Source organism: Charadrius vociferus, unplaced genomic scaffold, assembly GCF_000708025.1.
Source record: "Charadrius vociferus isolate BGI_N301 unplaced genomic scaffold, ASM70802v2 scaffold179, whole genome shotgun sequence".
NCBI lineage: Eukaryota > Metazoa > Chordata > Aves > Charadriiformes > Charadriidae > Charadrius > Charadrius vociferus.
Window position 1 is genome coordinate 1,116,956 of NW_009650072.1, and position 21,070 is coordinate 1,138,025.

General features: G+C 46.6%; 1 protein-coding gene across 1 annotated transcript in view; it reads right to left on the reverse strand.

Moving 5' to 3' along the window:
* Window positions 1-20,112: 20,112 nt before the first annotated feature.
* Window positions 20,113-21,070, reverse strand: part of IGF2 (insulin-like growth factor 2) — a 9,016-nt gene continuing 8,058 nt past the window's right edge. The window contains exon 4 of the mRNA XM_009892031.1: window positions 20,113-20,136. Coding sequence (XP_009890333.1) covers window positions 20,113-20,136 — 24 coding nt within the window. The remainder of the gene's footprint in view (window positions 20,137-21,070) is intronic.

Here is a 21,070-nt window from a genome sequence, read left to right on the forward strand (position 1 = left end):
TCTTTGTCCACCACTGGTCAAGAGTCAAGATAAAGGTGCCACCCAGCAGTGACCAGAAACCACACCTTCAGCTATCTATTTGACTTTTGCTCAAGAAAACACAATCCTTGGCTTGCTCAGCTTGGATGCTTGAAGTGCAAGTGCTGTAACTGTGTGAACTGAAATGGATGTGTACTGATTGATGTCTGCTGAAAATTACTTTATTTTTAATGTAGTGTAGCTGATTTGCACCCATCTATGGCATATTTTTGTCCCAAAGCCTCTGTAGTTACTTCGTGACAAGGCAATCCCCCAACTGATTAGACTATGCTGTTCCTCTTTCCTTCTTCTCCATTAGTTGCAGAGAAAGCAAGGAAGAGGATGGGCGAAGCTTTCTTGCACTGTTCAAGCGAACATGAAGTATTATTTCTTGAGAAGTTTAACAGTTGCTTTGAGCCTCCTAAGTTCTGGCCTGAGCTGATTCTGCATTGCCTGTGATGGGAGCAGCTAAACCTTGGTTTAAGCAGATTCTCCTTCCAGGAAACAGACCTGGCAGCAGGGTTTCCACAGATGGAAACTGGAATGCTTCGTGGTCCATGAACCATGAGATATTTGGGTGAACTGGTTCCTACCGGTTCTTCTGCTGCTGCCTCAAAATCATCTAGTTGCCTGCAGTGTTACTCACCTTTTGGCTGAAGGCACCAGCCCTTCTATTCTGCACTTACCTGCATCTCACCATCATCTGTTGGAAGTTACTATCTCTTTTGATGCGCTGTCTGAACTGCCTGGGCGGTTGCTTTCTAAGCTACTTTCAGTTTGTTGCCAACCAATCTGGAGGGGCAGCATCCTGCAGCAGGAGAGTGGTTGAAGATAGTAAGTTGTCCAGCTGGCTCAGTTGCTTTTGGAAGATGTGTGATCAAGCTGTAAATAGAACCATTTCCTGCACTTTTCTTCCCAGGCTTTATCTTGTTTATTCATGTGAATGGTACCTGGGGAATAGCTGCGTCTGGCCTTGGTTTTAATTTGCCTCTATTTCAGCAGCGTCATGTCATTACATTGGTGCAATACCAGATTTGGAGGAAATTCATGTGGATGACCTATTCTTGATAGCCCTTTAACTATGGCCAGATGGAGCGTGAGCCACTTGTGGCCACACATTGCACGGTGAGGAGCACATGTTAATGTGCACTGCTGGGAAGATGTCAGAGCTCTCATCGCAGCTCGCTTGATAGATGGTTTTACTCCATGAAGCACAAGCCAGAGCAACCAGCTAAAAAGGTGTAGGGTGTTTCTTGGAGGTCTCCAGTGCCCTGGACAAGTGAGGAGCTGTCTCTGCCTCCTTCCCTCCAGAGAGGTTTAGGGACAGAGGGGTGGCAGGAGGGAGCACCAAGAAGCCTTAGGTTAAGCAGATGAGATGCAAGCACAACCCTGCACAGCAGCCGGTGCAGCATGCCTGCATGTTCACGGGATTCCCACTCTGCTCTCTTGTCCCCTCTCACTGTGGCCTTGGAAAACTGCATATCACTGTGCCGGTTCCCCACGTGTCACCCCTAACACTTGTAACATGCAGTAACCCTTAATAGCTAAGCCACCCACTTTGTTAGCATCTTTCCTGCAAGGATCTCGAAACAATACAGGGAAACGTTTCTCTCAGTTTTTACCAAAGAGCTACATAGAGCCAAAGGATAAAGTGATCTTTGCAGGAACACTTTCAAACCAAGCTTCCCGACTACTTTTCCAGGAGCTGTTAAAGAATAACACTTTCATCCATCAGGCCCCATCCAGCTCTGATTCTTGTGGCCACTAAATTTTTTTCTAGCTTCCTTCTTAGTGAGTCTTCGAGGGCACTCCACTTTAGGACTCAGGAAGACACTTAGCTCATGACTTCTTCCATGGTTAACGCCTTTGTATCACCACCAGCCTCAGGCTGAATCACTTTGGGAGAAAGTGGTCTGAGCCACTTAAAGGTGAGGGTAAAGCTTCACCTAATATTCAGCTGGGGCAATCCAAAGAGCTGAAGGACAGCCGCCACCTGCTTTGGGAGGCAGCACTGGGGTGGTGAGATGCTTGGGGCTGCGGAAGGGTGCACCAGTGTTGGCACACACAGGGATGCCTTCTCCTCCACCTGAAGTCAGAGACCCAGGGTTGGAAGTGGGCTGGTTGGTGTCCACATGAGCATGAAGCTTGAGGTTGCCTCTGGGCATCTTGTTTCCCATTTCATTACCCTGTATGACATAAAATGTTTTTAAAGAAAAATTTCACTTTTTCAGCCTCATTTAATGATGCTGTAGAAAGGAAGAGCAAGTCCGACAGCCTGTTGGGGAGATGGGGTTAGCTGATACTCAGCCACTCCAGCAATGCGCTTGGCTCTACACCCCTCGCAGCTTTACATGAGCTCCAGGGCCTGAAGGTCTCCTGCAGCTGGGCCCATCCCAGCGGTACGTCCCAGGTGATTGTAGCACAACAAAACTTCACTTTCTAGGATTAAACTCCAGGATTTCCCCGCTCTTAAGCAAGTTTCAGCTCTCTGGAGTCAACAGCAGCTTGGCCAGATCCTGCTTTCAATTACATACAGATGTAAAATGCAGGGTAATGCAGTGCTCTGCTATTCCCTCTGGGCTAGGCTGCTCTGTCAAATGCTGTACCTTCCCCCACCCATTGGGAGGCCGGAGGGATCCCCCCAAAACAGTGCAGTGACCCACTCCCCAGCATTGCGTTGGGATGTCGCATGCCTCCATGCTGTCTGGATCCTCTGCAGCTGGGAAAGGGTTTGGATGCGATTCATTCATTGCAATCAAAACCCAACAAGTACTGGAAGAAAGTTCAAATGTATGTGAAATAACTTGTCCAAAAAGCTGGCAAAGGCAGCTTATTTTTCCTGTCTTACAAGAAGTTATGCAATCAAGTGATTAATTACCCATGGCACGGTCTGAGGGGTGAAAGATTAATATTCCTGGAGACTGCTGCTGTTGACCTTGTGTTATACCCAGGATGGGAATAGCCTGAGCTTCCCAGCAGAATAAACCTTGCCCAATGGCAAGCCTGTCTTCTCCATAGTTGAGTGAAGAGGTTAAAGTTTTATTTTTCTTCTAAATTCTGTCCCTCCAGCAGGAAATAGTACCATCAAAAGACTCCCACCCATCTCCTGCATAAAAAGGAAGTTCACATCTTTTATAATTGAAGGGTTCTGCCTCACCCAGCCGTGGCAGTGGAGTGGAATCCCAGCCTTCGACGCGGACGCTGTTGGGAAGTGGCTTAGTAGCACTGCCTGTGTTAACCAGCGGGGCGCGAGCCGCGACCCAGCGCTCGCTGCAGACAACGCTTGAAACCATGTCAGCTGGTTGCAGTTAGCCCCAGGGGGGCGAACCTCAAATCCAATCCCAATTTTAAACGACGGTTCTTGCCTGCATTGAATACTCGTTAATGCACATTGTAGTATTATTTCTTTCCTGGGGAAAGAACCATTTCCTGGGATGTGACAGAAATTAATTCTGCGTGCGGTTACAGTACTCATTCATTCATTCTGCTCATCATGTGCAGCTGAAGGGTGCCGCATTTCTGTGGCATAAGAGGACGTGCCTTCTCAAGCACATTGCTCACCCTACCTTTCTTCCTCTACACAAGCCCATGTGCAGCAGTCACTTTCTGCGGAAAATCCTGCACCAGCTTGCTGTCAGCAATGTTAGCTCAGACCAAAAGTTATCCAGTACTTTTGTGAAAAGGTTGCTTTTCAGTAGTTTTTCACTTTGCCTCATTAAGTGTCCACTTCAAGAGGAAGTTATTTTCCAAGGGAAGGGTGCAGCAAACCTTCAGTCATTTTAGTCATTGGAAGTGCAAGGAACAAAGCGTAGCTTTTGGTATATTTAAAACCTTGCCTGCTTTGTTATTAAGCCTTTACAATTCCATTCTTTGGAGTATATCTTAGCACGTCCTACCTTTCGTGGCTGACTTTGCAGCATTAAATACTCTTCTAATGAAGCATATACTTATTTTTCAATTTCAAGCTATACTCAGTATAGGAAGAGGGAGTAGAAGAAAGGGGTTGTACAGTTTTTCTTTCTCAAGTAATGGTTTCCATCAAAGCGATTTGCCATGTGAAAGCTCCTAGTGAAGGAGAGAACCAAACATAAGAAAGGAAATCAGGAAAAACAGGGCGGGGGGCAAGGGGTTACTTCATGTGCAATAAATAAAACCTCGCATAATCTTTGGTCTGATGCTGGTGCCAAATAACTCCTCACAGCAGGAAGACTGGACAGCAGCAAGGCTGCTGGGGCTGGTGGGCACCTCTCAGCTGAAATTAATGGAAAGGACAAGGCTGCCAAATGGTGAGACATTGAACAGGGTCTGAGTGGAGGGCTTGGAAATGGGCAGTGTTAATAGCTTTCAAAAGTGCTGTAACAGGCTTGACTGCATGCGAGGTGGAGCACTCAGCTCCTCACACAGTCAATGACGGCATTGGCGGTATGACTCGTGTCTCACCACCAGTCTGGAAAAGCTCTGGCACCTCATTTGCTGCTGGTCCTCTTGTTACAGTCTTGGATTCACAAGATCACAGAGTAGCTGAGGTTGGAAGGCACCTCAGGAGATCATGTACTCCAACTCCCCCACTCAAGCAACATCAGGTACAGCAGGTCCAAAATCCTGCCCAGTTGGGTTTTGAGTATCTCAAAGAATGGAGACTCCACAACCTCTCTGGGCAACCTGTGCCAGTGCAAAACCACACTCACAGAAAAAAAAAAAAAAAAAGTATTTTTTTTTAGTCTAAATGGAATTTCCTTTCTTTTAGTGTGTGCCCATGGCCTCTCATCCTGCCCCTGGGTATCAATAGAAAGAGTCTGGCTCCATCTTTCCTCCCCCCCATCAGATATTTATACATATGGATAAGATCCCCTCTAAGCCTTTTCTTCTCCAGGCTGAGCAATCCCAGCTCTCTCACCCCTGCTCATATGACAGATGCTGCAACCGGTTAATCATCTTTGAGGCTCCTTGCTGAACTTGATCCAGCACATTCGTATTTCGTACCGGGGCACCCAGAACTGGAGCCAGCTCCCCAGTGTTGGATCACCTCCCTCAACTTGCTGGCAATGATCTTCCTAATGCAACGCAGGATGCTCTTGGCGCCTTGCCATGAGGGCACATTGCTGGTCTATGCTTGTTGTCCACCAGGACCAACCTTAAGGTCCTGTTCTGCAGAGCTGTTTTCCAGCTAGCTGGTCAGCCCCTGGTTCATACTGGTGTCTGAGGTTATTCCTCCCCACATGCAGGACATCACGTTTCCCTTTAAACTTTGTGAGATTCCTGTTGACGCATACCTTCAGCCTGCTGAGGTCCCTCTGAATGGCACCACAACCATCTGCCCTATCAACCATTCCTCATGTTTTTGTATCACCTGCAAACTTGCCAAGGGTGTCTTCAGTCCCATCATCGAGGTCATTACTGAAGACGTTAAACAGTGATCCCCACTATCAGCCCCTGGGATGTACCACTAGTTACTGACCTCCAGATGGGCTTCATGCCACTGATCACATCCCTTTGATCCCAGCAGTTCAGCCAGCTTTCAAGTCACCTCATTGTCCATTTATGTCATCCATATTTCACCAGTTCACCTATAAGGACATTACAGGAGACAGTGTCAAAAGCCATGTTAAAGTTGGCATAAACAATATCCACTGCACACCCCTCATCTGCTGAGCCACTCATTTCATCGTAGAAAGCTATCACAATGGCCAGGCATGATTTCAGCATATCAAATTCACCGGAGTGCGAGGTTTTGAGAAACTGGAGAAAGGGAACCGCACCTCGTCTCCCTCTGGCCTTGGTTTTCATAATAGTTGGAGGGAAATTGGTGTTTTAGCTTTTGTTGTAACTAAGAATGCCTGTCTCCCTTTTGGGGAGTTATGTAGGAAAGGCAGAATTTACTGTAAAAGCTTAGTTATGTGTGCTAGAATTTTAGTCTCTGCTTTGGCATGGACTTAGAAAAATAATAATAATTTAAAAATAAACCTAGCTATTGTATTTAACCTTGGCCCGTGCAGCCAGTCATATTTTGTGAGACGTTCCAGCTATCCACAGATTCTTTTCACCAAAGCTTCCCTTCAGGAAACAAAATAAATTAATGATACAAACAGGAAGCAGCTGTCTTTTCCTAAATAATAATTAAAATGGGGTCCCCTTAGCGGAGCGGGGAATAAAGGGGAGGAAGACCTGAAATATTGTCGGTTTAACTTTGACCAGCCTTCAGAGGACAGGCTTAGAATAGCGACACAAGCTGTGAGGCTGGGTGGACTTATTTTCTTACGAGCCATTTTTGGATTTAAAAAACAGAAGAAAGTCCACAAGAGGGGCAGATGAGCAAGACAAAGGAATGCTGCTCTCTCAAGGCACACAAGCTCTCCTCCTTGAGTAGTATTCATATGGAAAGAAACATTAATCATCGTAATCATTGATGCTGTTCTTCAGTGGCTTTCATCCGCTATCAGCAATCACTAGGAAATTCCAGAGTGTTCCTGATAGTTTTGAGGGTTTTTTGTCTTTGTCCCAGACTGTTGACTTGACACAGTTCCTTGAAATTACACTCTAAGAAGGAAGAAGGACAAGAGAGCTGGAAACTCTTGGCTCCTTCCAGCCGGCTGGGAGGAGGAGGTGGTGGCAACGAGTCTGGTGCCACACAGGCGCTCCTGCTGCAGCCCTGGGGCTTGGTCTGCTCAGGGCTTCCAGAGGTGGAAGGACCTTGCCCCTGTGGGCTTAGCAGCTGAGCCTGTGGGTGACCACAAAAACATATTGGTCAGAAGCAGCGAAACCAGGGGAGATAACCATGGCCAGCAAAAGCCACAGGCAGCACAAGAGCTAGGACTTTTTATCTTTTATTACCATTTGGTGAAGCAGTAAGTTGATACAGTGTGGCAGTGCATTGGGGACGGCACATTTCTTAACAGCGTGAAACAACACTCTATTAAAAATTAGATTTGAGTTTGCTCTGCCTCAGGAGACAATGTCAATATGTAACTCTACGACATGGCCCTGAGAGAAGACTTGGGGTGTCCCCTCAGTTGGTCCTCTGCCATTTGCCTGAGTAGGTCGTACTGGGTGACTGGTGGGGCTGATCTTAACAGGAGTGGCTTAATCGAAGTATTTATGACAGCAACCAGAGAACCGATGCAGAAAAACCTGTGTTATAAACCTACAGGTTAGCCAGTGCCACCTCCCAAAATATAGAGCAGGTGGAATAAACAAGGTTTATGTTTTATTTGTAACATTTCGAGACTCTACTTGGCAGGAAACGAACCTTCTGTCCACTTCCAAACATATCAGTGAGTTGCTGAATGTGGCAGGGATTTACAGGTGAAAAAGGAGATAGCAGAAAAATTGGTGACAAGCCTTATGACTCCTTCTGGTATTTGAAGGTATCATCAGACTATCACAGATACCAGTTTCTATATCCTTTGAGATATAGAAACTCCAGAAAGACCTCATGCCATAGATTCTTGTCCATGAATCAGAGTCTGACCAATTTTGACTTAAATTTTTTTAGAACTGGTTGATTTTAAGATGTGAAAGCAATAATGCATCCGGACCTGAAGAAGATTTTGACATGGTCCCTTTACTCTGCACTCAATGACCCTATTATCTGTACAACCTTTCTTCCATCTTTTTCTTGTTATATCTTCTCCTAAAAGCTCAAGTTGGTATCCTCTGAGTGAAGCCATTAGTAATACATGTTCATTTTTTCAGCCTCCTGTCAGTCCTGTATCTGTAACACTAAAGGAACAGAGCTAATCTCATGGTAAAACTGCAAATGCTTCTTTTAGCAGCACAGAGCTTAAAAGTGTAAGAAAGTTCAGCTGGGACTGTCTGAGACGCTTAGCAGCCTTCTCCAGGTTGCATGGAAAACTTTTCCATGGAAAAGTTTATCTTGAGTTACCTTCAGATAAAGATGGTGTCTTCACAGTCACAGTGGAAATTCCCTTCAGAGTCCGCTCTGTGAGACGGAAACCTGTTACGGGTGTCTGAAGGGAAACGTAACATTTCAAAGTGAGGATTTTGCAATTCCATACTGGAAGTGCAGTCTTATTCCTGGTTTCATTTGCCTGTTCTCACCCAGGAGCTCTACTGTAATGTCCATTAGTAGATAAGATGGAGAGTCTGCACCTTTCCTGCCATGAGGCACACTGGAAGGGTGACAGGAGCCAGGGGGGATTCCCTTCAGATAGTCAGAAGGAAGTCAGGAGAGCTGATGTATTCTGGGCAAGCACACCTATTAAGACAGAAATCTTCCAGGACAACAAGAGAAGGATTTAATATTTCCCCAGTGGTACAGAAATGCCTCCACGGGGACCCAAGAAGCCAAGCAGACGGCAATGTGGACATCACCTTTGGTTTTGCCTGTGTTTCCTGCGCTATATGGAGCAAAATCAGTGGGGTTGCTTGTAGTGGTAAACTTTTAAAATCTTGGAGAAACTTTGGCGAAAACACATTTTAATCGATGTTTAGACTCACCAAGCACACAAAAAAAGGGATAAAAAGGGAGACTTATGTCATTTGAGGCCTCCTGGCTCCCGTCAGTACACGTGCCCTCATTTTTAGTTCAAACTAAATTAATCTATTAAGGTACAGGAAACCTAATTTCACATCTGACTCTTCTCGGGCAGACGCTGGAATACCGAAAAAAGCAGCTAGGTCTTTATCGCAATGTACAATTCAAGGGAAGTGAGAAGAATTATTCATGTGGGTGTGACCTGATGGCCGTGCTGATTCACTCTTCCACTCCAAAGCCCTCCCTGTCCTTCCTAAGCCTTGCAGCGCTCAGGGCTGCCTTTACAAGGGACCTTATTTGGTGAAGAGGGCTACATATTTTGGCCTACTCTCTTTCCTCCCTGCTACAAGTTATTGTTGTGGAAATGGCTCACAGAGGGGTGGTTTTTTTTTTTTCTTTTCTTAAAGATTAGGCTCCCCGCAGCTAAGAATAGCCTCTGCCGTTATGTGAGCAGCAGCAAAAAGTAAAAAGAGTATCAACAATGTGAATGTCACCGGAGGAAAAAATCCCACTCCACCCGTCGCGACAGCAGTCCACTTTTGGACATCGCCGGGTGACGCTTGGCTAAATTTGAAGCTTCCTCAGGGGGAGCCACAGTTGGTGTGACAAAGAAATAGCGAAGTTAGGGCAATAGTTCCACGTCAAGTAATCCCTCCAGTACTGCAAACATACTGATAATCAGACATCATCAACCCCAGAGAGCTTTGAACTGCGACCGAGATAGGTGCTTTGTTTCTGCAACAGATGGCTTGCTATGAAGTCACCAAAATCTTAAACTGATGTATTTATCTTAGAAGATAGCTCTTGGTGTACCCATGCATGCTTTGCCCTCTAACTATTTGGGAGAGAGAACAGGTTCAATGGGCTCCAGGCATACATCATTTCTCCTTTTTTTTTTTTTTTTCTCTTTTTTTTTCCAGAGAATTTTTTCCTAATTCCTCTTTCAGGGGTCACTGCCATCCTGATCACTCTTGGTTTTCAGCAGTTTCTCAAAGTCATAGTGAGAGATCCAGGGCAGGAGACCTCAAAGGAGCAGCTGGGAAGATGTGAAGGGAAGGCTAACAAGGCCGCTCAGTTGTTATTCAGAGACTCATCTTTCAAATACTGTTTTCTAGGGAAGAGAGGGGTGAGAAAGGCTCTTACTGTTATTGCTACAAATAAACCCTTTAAAATATATCCCAAGTAGGACGAATCAAGTCCCAAAGCAGTTCATCTATGATACGCACTGTCTTGGTAGTTTCAGCATTTTTTAACACAGATGCCAATAAGGACTCCATTTAAGTAGCCAAACTCATAACCAAGCAGGTAAACTGGTGACCACAGCAGAATTGTAATTTACTGCAAACAGCTGGGTTCACAACAGCTTCAGCATTGTTTGCTGAGGTGGGAACAAACAGGACAACAAGGAGGCAAGAGCGGTAGCAGTGTCTGACATCAATGTTATTGCCAGACACTTGATAATATCAAACCCCAAGAGTGATGGACCAGTTGGGGATGATGTATAAGGCAGGAATCACAAACCTTAAGTTGTTCAACAGATTTGTCTACCAGCAGTCAGGATCTTAAGCTGCTCAGTCAACTGCGACCTGGAAAAAGGTGAGTGCAGTACCTGAGCTGCAGTGAACGTAGAATAGGTGAGGATGCTTGATGATGGTGACCTTTGGGAAGTAACCATGCAAGAACAGGATAAAACCATCCCTCGTGAATATGAAGGTACATAAGGACATAAAAACAGCTCCACTGGGTCATACCAAAGGTCTGTCTAACCTAACATCCGGACCCCAACAGAGCCCATGAGTTGAAGCCTAGGGAGAAGTAAGAACAAGGGCAAACATATACAATACTTCCCCTCACCGCTCTCCCAGCCTCCAACTATTTTCAGCTCAGGAACTTCCTGAGCCAGATACAGTTTCTATGTATTTAGTAACTCTCAGTGGATTTCTCTTCCGTGAACTCTCCTTGAATCCATGTAAACTTCTCATATCCACAACATCCTTTGGTAAGAAGATCCACAGATCTGCTACCTGTTGCATGAAGAGACATCTCCTTCTGTTTGTTTTTCAGGCCATCTCCGACTAACTTTGTGTAACGCTGCCTGCTCTTGTACGGGAAGATAAAGCAAAGCCTGCCCCATCCCTGCTCCCATGCTGCTCGCAAGCTCAGAAACCTCTCTCATGTACCTCCCAGTCATTTCTTTTCCAACCTGAAGATACCTGTTTTAGTTGGCATGGAAATTAAGCTGTAAGGTGGAACTTGTGAAGGACTTGGGCTATTTTTATGTACAGCCTCACTTGCCCTCAGACTCCAAAGGGTCTTGTTGCGTTTTGCAGTTGTGAATGAAAGCCTCCAGCTTGCTCAGAGCTTGAGTTCCAGCTCTAACGCTGCGAGCATCACATGTTGGCAGAGCTATGGGGGTATAAATAATAGCCTGAACTCAAATCCCAGGGAGGAACAGTTCCTAATCATGCCGTACGCATGAACAAGCCATTCCTGAAAGACTCTTCACGCTCCCATCCTCCCTTACACCTCCCCAACTTTGCCAGTAATCCATACTCCCAGCTTCACTTCCAGGGGTATTGTGAGGTTATTAATGTCTACAAGCTGCACTTTGTAGACAAACTCATGGAGCTTCTGGCAGCAACCAGCAGCTTAGCCTTTTCTCTCATTGTGCTGGCATGTAAATCTGTTGCAAGTGCCCAGGGAAACCAAGAGCCTGCCACCTGGATAAGCGTTGCTGAGTACCTACCGAAAGCATAGCGTGCTCCCTGCTCTGTGTGTGTGTCACGGTGACCTCCAAGCACGCCATCTAAAATAACCCCATGCATGGAACCAAGAATAGAAAGAAAGGAAGGATGCATTTTATGTAAATGTAGTCAGAAAGTCTGCAAGACAAATTGCTTCAAGTGGTTTGAAAGATGAAGAAATATGACTCACTTCCAGAGGGAACTGTTTTTGCTGGGCTGAGCTGAGGGTAGTATTGTGTCTTAGGCAAGTACATGGTTGCCATTAAGGCTTTACTGACATCCACGTGGATGGCTTGGCCATCCAGTAAACTGCATGATGGGCATGCAGAGCAGGTGGGCTTCATGAACACTGAGGGAGCTCCGCAGACAGAGGATTCACCTGTTTATCTGCAGTGTGGATTTACACGTATCTTTTGCAACCAGTGTCACTAACATGAGGACTCTTGCCATGCTCTCAACAGAAAAAGTTCTACGAGGCACCTTTTTCCAGGCCAGTAGGAACCTCTGGACTGGTTCAGAGCAGTGGTGTATTTAATTAAACACTCAGCTTCCCACAAAGCCAGTGGCAATGCTGCAGAGGATGAGGTAAACGCGCTCGGTGTGGGCAGCCGTGCCCTAACAAGCTGCCAGCAGAAGTCTCCTCTGCTTCCCAGGTTATCAGCACTCAGCTCCTCCGAAGCATGAGGGTTTAGTGATGTTTATCAACATTTCCCCTGTGCAACGCAGTTCCACGTACCCTTATTCATCACAGAGATAGCATTCTTTTCCCAGTGTTTTTCTTTCACTAACTCCTTGCAGCAACGAGCAATTTCACTGGACTGATCTGTGGCTGTTGATGACATGAAGTATTTTATTTCAGACCATCTTTCCTCTCCGTGCATCATTGACTGCTGAAACCAGGGCCACTGTTGCACGAAGGAGAGCTGGGAGATGTTCTTCATATGCAGCTCTGTGGTGTGCCACAGCCCCACTGTGCCAAGCGGACAGCAGTGGCCGGTCCTTCCCCCTTGGCCAGGGGGGCTAGTTTGGGCAGCATAACCCTCCTAGAAGCATGTTGTGGCCCAGGTGTGTTTCCGAGCGGGATCCAGCTAACGTTCATTGCAGGCTGCATTGCACCAGTCCAGACTGAATTTTCCAAAGCTCTGCTCCCCTCCACATCCATTGAGGACAGGAATGCAAGTTCACCCGGAAACCACCTTTCCCTTTTAAGTGAGCGCATTTCTGAGCGGGTTTGGTATTTCCCATCTCTAGATACCACATTTTTTCCACTGACTCTGCAGGCAGCACCAGGACTTTCAGCGAGCGCCTAAATCCGTCAGCACACCAGGAAGCGCAGGATGCCAAACACCAAAACTTCCCATCCCATTTTCAGTGGAGGGGTCAGAGCCGTCACTGCCCTGTGGCGCGACGACCGATTTACCGTCATCCCCTTTGCTGCCGGGACAGGAAAGCGCTCGCAGACGGGCACCGTCCCCGGCACCCCCCAGCCCTGGGACGCGTTCCCACCCCAGCGTGGGCGCACCCACCGAGGTGCGGGCGCTGCGTCTCCGCGGCTGGGGGCTTTTCCTTTCCCTCCGCCACCTCTTCCTCCAAAGCTCACGCATGCCGGGGCTGGTGGCAGGGTGGCACAAAGCCTGCATTGTCCACGCTCGCCGCCCTGAGAGACGATCTAATTGTCTTCCCCGGCTCGGAGCAACAATTTGCTGGCAGCCAGGCTTGTGTCATTATATAACTGGAGATAGTCCGACTTGTAAACAGATCTCCAGAACATGTCTCTCTTCCCTTATTTTGGAGAAACAATAAGCTCAGGGCTGGCTGACACCTTGACGCTGTTTGCAAGGGCACGAACCGAGACTTTGCAGGGAGGCATTTGTCCGGGGCATCGCCTCCTCTTTGTGCGTGGCAATGAGGAGTCAGCAGGGGAATCCCAGGAAAGGCAGAGGCTTTGACAACAAACCTGGAGACCTGCAGGACTCCTTCAGCTGCACCTCTTTATGCAGCGGGCTTCCCTCAGGATGGGCGAGGAGCTGTTCAGCAAAGGCTTTCCTTATGTGCTTCCATCAACAAGCATGGAGGAGCCCAAAGGGTTAAAGAGGAAGAATTTGATTTCCACTGTCAGTCGGGTGTTTTCCTTTCCCTCCTCCCCACGCCCAGCCCTATCCTACCCTAACAGACTACTTGGGAAATGCAAAAGCCATCCTCCTCTACTTCCATCCCCAAGGGAGCAAATTTCTATGCATGACTTCCAGGCTGGTGAGGGATGTCCAAAGGCATCTTCTCCCAATGCTTGCCAGAGTTGAAGTTGAAGGCACCATGTTGTCATGGTCATCTGTGCTCCTCAGGCTCCTCGGGCTTTCCTTCCCCCTGGGTTTCCCTGCACTGAGGCTTGTACCCTCCTTGGGAAAGAAAAAAACTAATCTCCCTTTCTGAGTTTCATCTCTTTATGCTTTTGCACATGATAGCATCAATGGACAAAATTTCTACTCTGGAAAATTGTTTCTCATTGACTGCAGGGGACAACTTCATCTTCATGTTAACTTCAGTGCTGGGCTTCCCAGACAGCTGTTTTGCTGCCTAAGCCTGAAACAGGGAGTGAGGAAGGGACATCAAAAGGAGAAATTATTTCTTGGGCTGGAATTTCCCTCGGATTTTTCTATGTAAAGACCAAAAAGGTTGAGAGGAAAGGGCTGCTAGAGCCTGGTCAGAGCCTGCCTGAAGGCAAGTGTCTGTATAAGGACTGAACCTGAATATCCCAGCACCAGAAATGGGCTATTTAACTTGTTTAGGTCCTCCCCTTACCGTAGCTTTCCTCTGCTCTCAATGCTAAGCCGGCCTTTTCTGTTTCTCTCTTCCATCTCACTTTCCCTGGGCCTCCGAAGCTCTGGGCACCACACCCCGCCCCCAGAAAGAGGGTAGAAAAATATTGGGAGGTTGCTGCTCTATTATAACTTGGCAGCTGCTAGCTCTGCGCGTCCATCTTCCTCCACTCCTCTCTCCCCCACTGTTAGATTCGATTTCATAAATAAATACCCTGCATATTGACGTCAGTGTAGGCCTTGAGAAATAATACTCCTGCCGCTTTCTTTGCTAAGCATGGGGAACGGAGAGGAGAGGGAGGAGGAACAGAAGCAACAACCTCTTGGAAGATGAAGTCTTAATATTCTCTTAATCGCTTCCCTCCCCTTGCAGCTATGCCCTAGCTGTGAAGAAAACAACGATTACCATTATCAGTGTGCCCTTCTGGCTCAGAGACAGGAAAATCAACTCTCCAAAATGCCTGTTCCTGGTGATTTTTTTTTTTTTTAATGAGAGGGAATGATGGGGAGATACTCTGTCCTAGAAGTTGGAGAGGTACCCTCAGACGCCCCTGTGCTCTTAACATGGAGCTTCAGGAAATTGCACCCAAAATGCTGGCAGAGCTTGGATTAGCATCTTGGTGAAATGAAGGAGATGGTTCCTCCATCCAAGGAGAGAAGACAAAAGACAGGGGTTTCATTAGAACAGATATCATCATGGGTGGCTTTGTCTGGTCATTAGGAGGTGGTTTCTAGCCACCAGGAGTGATAAGACACCATTGGCTTGCCAGTAGAGATGATGAGACAAGAAACGTGCTTGCTTTGGGGGAAGATGTCTATTAATAAATGATTTAAATTTTTTGGTAGTGTTTGTTTGCAATAACAAGCTTTATAACAAGACCTCCGGGTCCTGAGTGCCTTCCTAAATCAGTTCCTTTTGAGTTTGACACAGCTGAGGGGTGTGGTCTTGTACAGAAGGAGCATGGCCTTCATCTAAACAAACTGATGAGAGGACAGGGGGGCAAAGAAACTGTCCCAGCACTTCTCCCATGGAAAAGCATGCAAACACTGTGCTTTATGTTATAACTGTTGGCATTATTTCATTTCACTGTCCTAAAATTGTGAGCTATGCTTTTTCTAAAGCTGGCCTCAAAGAAGCACAAACATGTCCATGAAATATATGCGAGAGCTTTGAAAAGCCACTACAAGCTGAATTTATCGCTAGTAATTTTGAAAAGTGAAGGAAGTACTTTATTGCTGGTGACAGCATGCGAGTTCTGCATTTGCCTCTGCTGCTGCTACCTGTGAATTATTCCTCTATTTCAATAGTGTTTGTTTTCCACCTGAAATTGTGCTATGCTTAATGCTTTCTGGCCAATGCTACTTGCCGTATTGCTCTTTGGAGAACACACCCAGAGATGGATGGTCTACCATGGTGCTCACCTCTGATCACTGCTGCATGCTGTGCGTGCCCTGGAAGCCCAAACCGAGAGCTGCGAGTAGCTGGCTTAAGACCAGAATGGCCCATTTTGAGTGTCAAGTTGGACCTCCCACACTGCCCAAGCCAAAAAAAAACCCCACCCTAGTTCAGAAATTTCCTGCCTCCAGGCTATTGCTGGTGGCTGAGCCAGAGCCGGGCAGGTTGGAAACCTCAGCTTTCGGTTCAGCATTGGCAAATACAAGAAGTCAGTGAAAGAGGCTCTCTCAGGGCTCTCTGCAAACGCTGACATGATTTTAATGAGCAAGTGCATTCCTCAGGACATGCACAGCTGGGAGCACAGCAGCGAAGCAGGCCAAGATTCCAGCGAGGACCCGTGCCTCTCCGGCAGGTTGAAGTCATGTCAGCCGCAGCTCACTCCCCGCTGACAGCCAGAGCATCCTTCAGGGCCCTGGGGGGGAAGTGGGGGGGAGGTGAGAGCTGCCCCCAGACCCTTGGTGGCAATGCCAGACCCCTCCTAGGACATGGGGTCTGCTTGTCTTTGCAAACCGGGGTTCTCCTTCACCTGCACTGGGAGCCGCGGGATTGCTGTGCTATTGCTCTTGGAAATAGAGTTTTACAGCTCACCCGCTCTTTAAAAAGCAAATTAAGTGGGGGGAAAAAATGGGTATCAGATGCCAGAAGGTTGTTATAACTGCTTTGCTTTATTGGTATTGCATTACAAATGAGAAGTGCAATAGGTGCAGAAACCGTATGAGTCTTGCCTACCGCCGAGTGCACGCAAGTGAGAGAATCCATGATATATCAACTCCTTTCCCAGGCCTCCCCACAGCCACATAAAACATCAGCGAACAATAATACATGCAACAAGGAAATCAGGTATATTTAAAAAAAAAAAAATAAACCAACCAAAAAACAACAAACACAGCTCTTCCCCTTAATTAGTGCAGCGAAGTACATCACTGGAAGACCAAGCTTTTGAGAGTGGGCAGAATGAAAGGGACGAAGCTGCTACAAGATACAGAGGTAGAGAAACCAGTTTGGAGGCTCAGTCCATCCTGATGGCACTAGTACAGCTCACTGAAAGCCAGGAAAACAGCTCAGCTGCTTTCTAGATAAAACAAAGCTAAGAAATATTGCAGAAGGAAAAAAAAAAGGGAAAAGCATGTGTTGGTTGGTGGGGTTTTTTTCCCCTGTATCTCCCCGTATCCAGACAAAGCCAGAGACGCTGATTTACACACCTTGCAAAGACTGTGGCCACTTCCATATAGCAAGTGGCAATCTCCCGCCTTCCCAGTAGCCCTGTGTGTATCACACCGGAAAAATGCCCTCTGAAGAGATGCTTTAAGCAAAAACTGTTTGCCCTTTGCTTCCTGCAGAGCTACATGATAACACTGAGACCCAAGGGCCAGAGCTGGGGCTGGGCTATGACCAGGGCAGTGACTTTCCCAGTTCTTCCTGGGGCTCTAGGCAGCATTTAGGACTTCTCTGAAGAAATTATCCTTTGCCTCCCCACCCTATTGCATGTCAGCAGAGCAGCGGGTGGAGGTCCCTGGACGAGCGGGGCTAGATAAGGAGGTGATTTGGGTTCCCCGACCTACCAGTTGTCCCTCCCCAGGGAGCAGTGGCGGTCACTGCTGCAGGCTGCCACGCTTCTGCAATCCAGCAGCTAAGCCCTGGGAGCTGTGTCTGTGTGTAAAGGCATCATAACAAAAATCAGAGTCAATTCTGCCCACCCATCTGAGCAAACATGGCATCTTGGGTTTGTTCTCAAGTCTGGCATTTCCAAGTGAAGCCCATGATTTATCTGCTAACCTGCAAAGAGGCTTTGCAGGCAACAGAAGAAACTTGAGCCGAAGCAAAGGTCCAGTTTCACCCAGTCTCCCACTCACTGTCCAGGACCAGACTTAGACATCCCCGTGGCTGTTTGGGTCTCTCCTTGCAAACAAACACAGTCCTTGCCAGTGAACATAGTCCTTGCCAAGCCAAAAGGCAAGATGACACATTTTGAACAGTTTCCTAGTATCCAAAAAAATGAGCTGCTCTGGTCTGGCCATGTGGTGACCTGGGACAGGATAAGGCAGAAAAGATGGTTAAAGATGAGCTGTGCTTGGAAATAGCATCATGACCCTATGGCACTTCCAGCACCAGTGCTTTTCTCCATGGCGGAGGCAGGCAAGAGATTTAGCAGAAGTTTTGCTTGGATTTTAATCATCCTTAAAGTCCCCCAAGACAGGGGTTTAGACAGCAAAGAGCAGAAAGGGACCAAATCTCCCAAAGGCAAAATTTCCAGCAGTGGCCACCAGAAGCCATGACAAAGTCAGTCCTCAGCCCTTCATAGGGACACCTTTTGAAACAAAGAAAACCAAAGGGCTGCGGCGGGTGGTGGGACAGCGACAGGAAGGCAGACACATCCTTTCTCCACCTGCAATAAACTACATGTCCAAAGAAAGCAGCCAGCCCTGCCTCTGTACAGAAACCTTCTTGACAAACACCAAAAATCCCAAGAGAAAAACCTCTGAGAAAAATGTTGGGGGTTTTTTTTTGTTTTGGTTTTTTTTTTTTTTGCTTACCGCAAAATATAAACAGAAACTGGTCTAAAATAAGTATTTTTAAGTGCCTAAATCAGCAACTCCGCTTTCAAGGTGGAAAATCTTTTCCAGCCCAAGTCAGCTGGGGCAGGAGGTTGGACTCGGAGAGGTCCTTACTCTAGTCCCCATAGCTGGGGGACTTGGCCATGCCAGTGGGACTGGGCAGATGTGGTGGTGTCTGGCTGATTTGGGGAATTAGGGATGCTTGGGCACTGTTTTGCCCAGAGGTTGCTTTTTTATTCCCGTTGCAAACTGGAAGTGCAGTATTTTACCTCCCATTTGCACTGGTGCACAATGTGATGAAAAGCAGCTCATTGGGATCCCTAAAAACTTATCGACCCCAAGAAACCAGAGAAGCACTGTCTACCAGGAAATCTAATCTAGATAAAACATTTTTTTTTTCTCCTTTTTGCCTTTGGTGCATCTTCAGCTCCCGTTCAGCTTTCAGGTCTCCAGGAACAGCCCAAACTGGTAAAATGCTGAAGCTAAGCAAATCCCGACGGCCGCTGGGAAACATCCCCAAATCTCACCAAGAATTGCTGGGCATATATTTATCTCAGTGGGTTCGGGGGGTATCCACCACGGGATTGAGGTTTCAGAGATGTGCCTAAGGGCAACACAGTGCCTCACCCTCTTTTGCAGATTTGAGCCCCAAAAACGGGAGCTGCAACACACTCAGTCTTCCTCCACAAAGAGTGGTGCTTGGCATGGCCTTCTCCCCACCCAACTCTCACCCCAGCAGCAAAAATAAACGAAAAGTAAAAGAAAAGTCAGGCTTCATATTCTGGATGGATATTTATTTTCTTAACAGATTTTCTTTTTTTTTTTTTTTCTTTTTTTTTTTCTTTTTTGGTACAAAGCATCCAGGAAAGCTTTTACTTCTCTTTTTAAAAAATAAAAACTAGGTTTCTTTTTAAAAAAGACACATGAAAAGGAAAAAAAAAAGTCAATTATTTGCAATTGCTCTGTTTTTATTCTGCCTTCCCCACCCCACCCACTTCCCTTCCCCCCCCCTTTTAATTTGGACCGATTTTCATTCTTTTCCATATATATTTAATAAAATAAATAAAGGATTTTCTTTGTCGTGTATTGCAGTGCCATTTTTTTTTTTAAACAAAGGCTTCATGGCTCAACATTGCAAGGTAATAACAAACAAAAGGATTATACATTAAAATCCTCCCCCTCTCAAGACTCCCCCTAGCCCTCCCCTCCAAACCACGAAATAGAATACAATTCAAGTAGTCTTTTTTTTTTTTATGTTTTAAATGTATGGATATATAAGACAAAGCAAGTACAGAACTGGTTAACAGAGTGTCCCCATTTTATTAGCAAGTGAGAGTATATCATAGGGAGATGTAATTGATTCCCCCCTTTTTACGGTTCCTAGACAGATAATATATATTATTTTAAAACCAACCTATTTTACAGCCCTCTGCCCACCTCTCAAACCCATCCGCTCACCGAGTCCCGAGCCTCAAGCCAGAGACTTGCCTTTTTGCCCCCCCCTCAATCCCGTGCAGCGGTCCTAGCCCTGCAGCCGCCCGGGGTGCAGCCCCCTCTCCTCCGCAGCCCCAGGGGGCGGCGAGGAGGGGAGGAGGGCAGGAGGCTTGGGGCAGGGATCAGGGGGTGTCCGGCGAGAAGGATGCAAAGGGCAAGAGAAGGAAAAGGAGATGGTGGGGCACGGAGCTGGGGCTTCTGCAAGGGCTTCGGCAGCAAGGGCCGCCCGCTCACCCGCTGGCCGGAGCATCGGCGCGCGAGCAAGCCGTCAGGGTGGGGAGGAAGCGGTAGGTCCCCCGCGGCTCGGGAAGCCAAGCTCGGCCGGGGGTCCGTGCAGAAGCAGGGCCTCGAGTTGTAACTGGCAACACCTTCACCATTCAAAATAGTTTGTCTCTAGAACATTTCCCTTTTAGTCTAAATTGTGGTGGTTGTTTTTTTTTTTTTTTGTTGTTTTTTTTTTTATAAAAAAAAAAAAAGGATGCGTGTCGATGTATTTCTGTGTGTGCGTGCATCTGTGTACATGAGTAACAGCCAACTAGCTCATATGGTCATGACCAAGCTATATTTCAGAAGAGAAAAGAAACACATTTATCACACTTTTCCTAAAACGAAAAGCTAAAATTTCAAGTTCAGTATTCGCTATCTTGTCCTTCCCTCCCCACCCTCCCTTGCTATTTCTGGGTTTTTTCCCTTCCAACTTACTTTAGCACCATAACACATTTTAAACATTACAATCCCTCTTCAGATACTACACAAAATGTCCCATAAAAATAGTGCTTTTTTTGCCAAAAAAGTTATATAATATATTATATATATAAATCAACTAAATCCGTGGCAAATGTGCAATGCAGACGCCTCCTCCATTTAAAGTGAGCATCAGCTCACTTTTTTCTTTTTTTTTCTTCTTTCCCCTTTCCTTTTTCTTCTCTCTTTCTCGCTTTCTCTCTCCTCTTCCTCTCTTTCTCATGTCATCGATGATTTCAAAAAGGTGCAAGTCGATTTGGAATCTTGTAATGAAGCACACACACAAAAATGCAGATGGGGGCTCCTCGGAACTTCTTCTCAGGTACGTTTTTCTTTTAAAGGTGCAAAAGAAAGTTATAAAAATAAGAAAACAAAAAAAAAAAAGAAGAAGAAAAAAGTGGGGCGGGAATGAGGCAAAAAAGTTGTATCCCTCAATATTTCTCCCCATTTTATTTCTTTTTCACTTTATTGTCAAGAAAGACACGGAATGAACTCTTCTTCTCGAGAAAAAAAAAAAAGATTAAAAAAAAAAATTTAACTTCATATCCTTTTTCCCTCTTGCTCTTTCTTTTGTCTTCTGGCATTGGCACCGGGGATGTCACGCAGCGCCCGGCAGCAAAAAGTTCAAGTGCCAAACTGTCCCTTTGCAAGTACAGGCTTGGAAAAACTGGGGGGCGCGGGGGAACGAAACAGGCCTGGGAAACGAAACAACCCTCCCCCCCCACCCCGAAAGGACAATGCCACAGGAG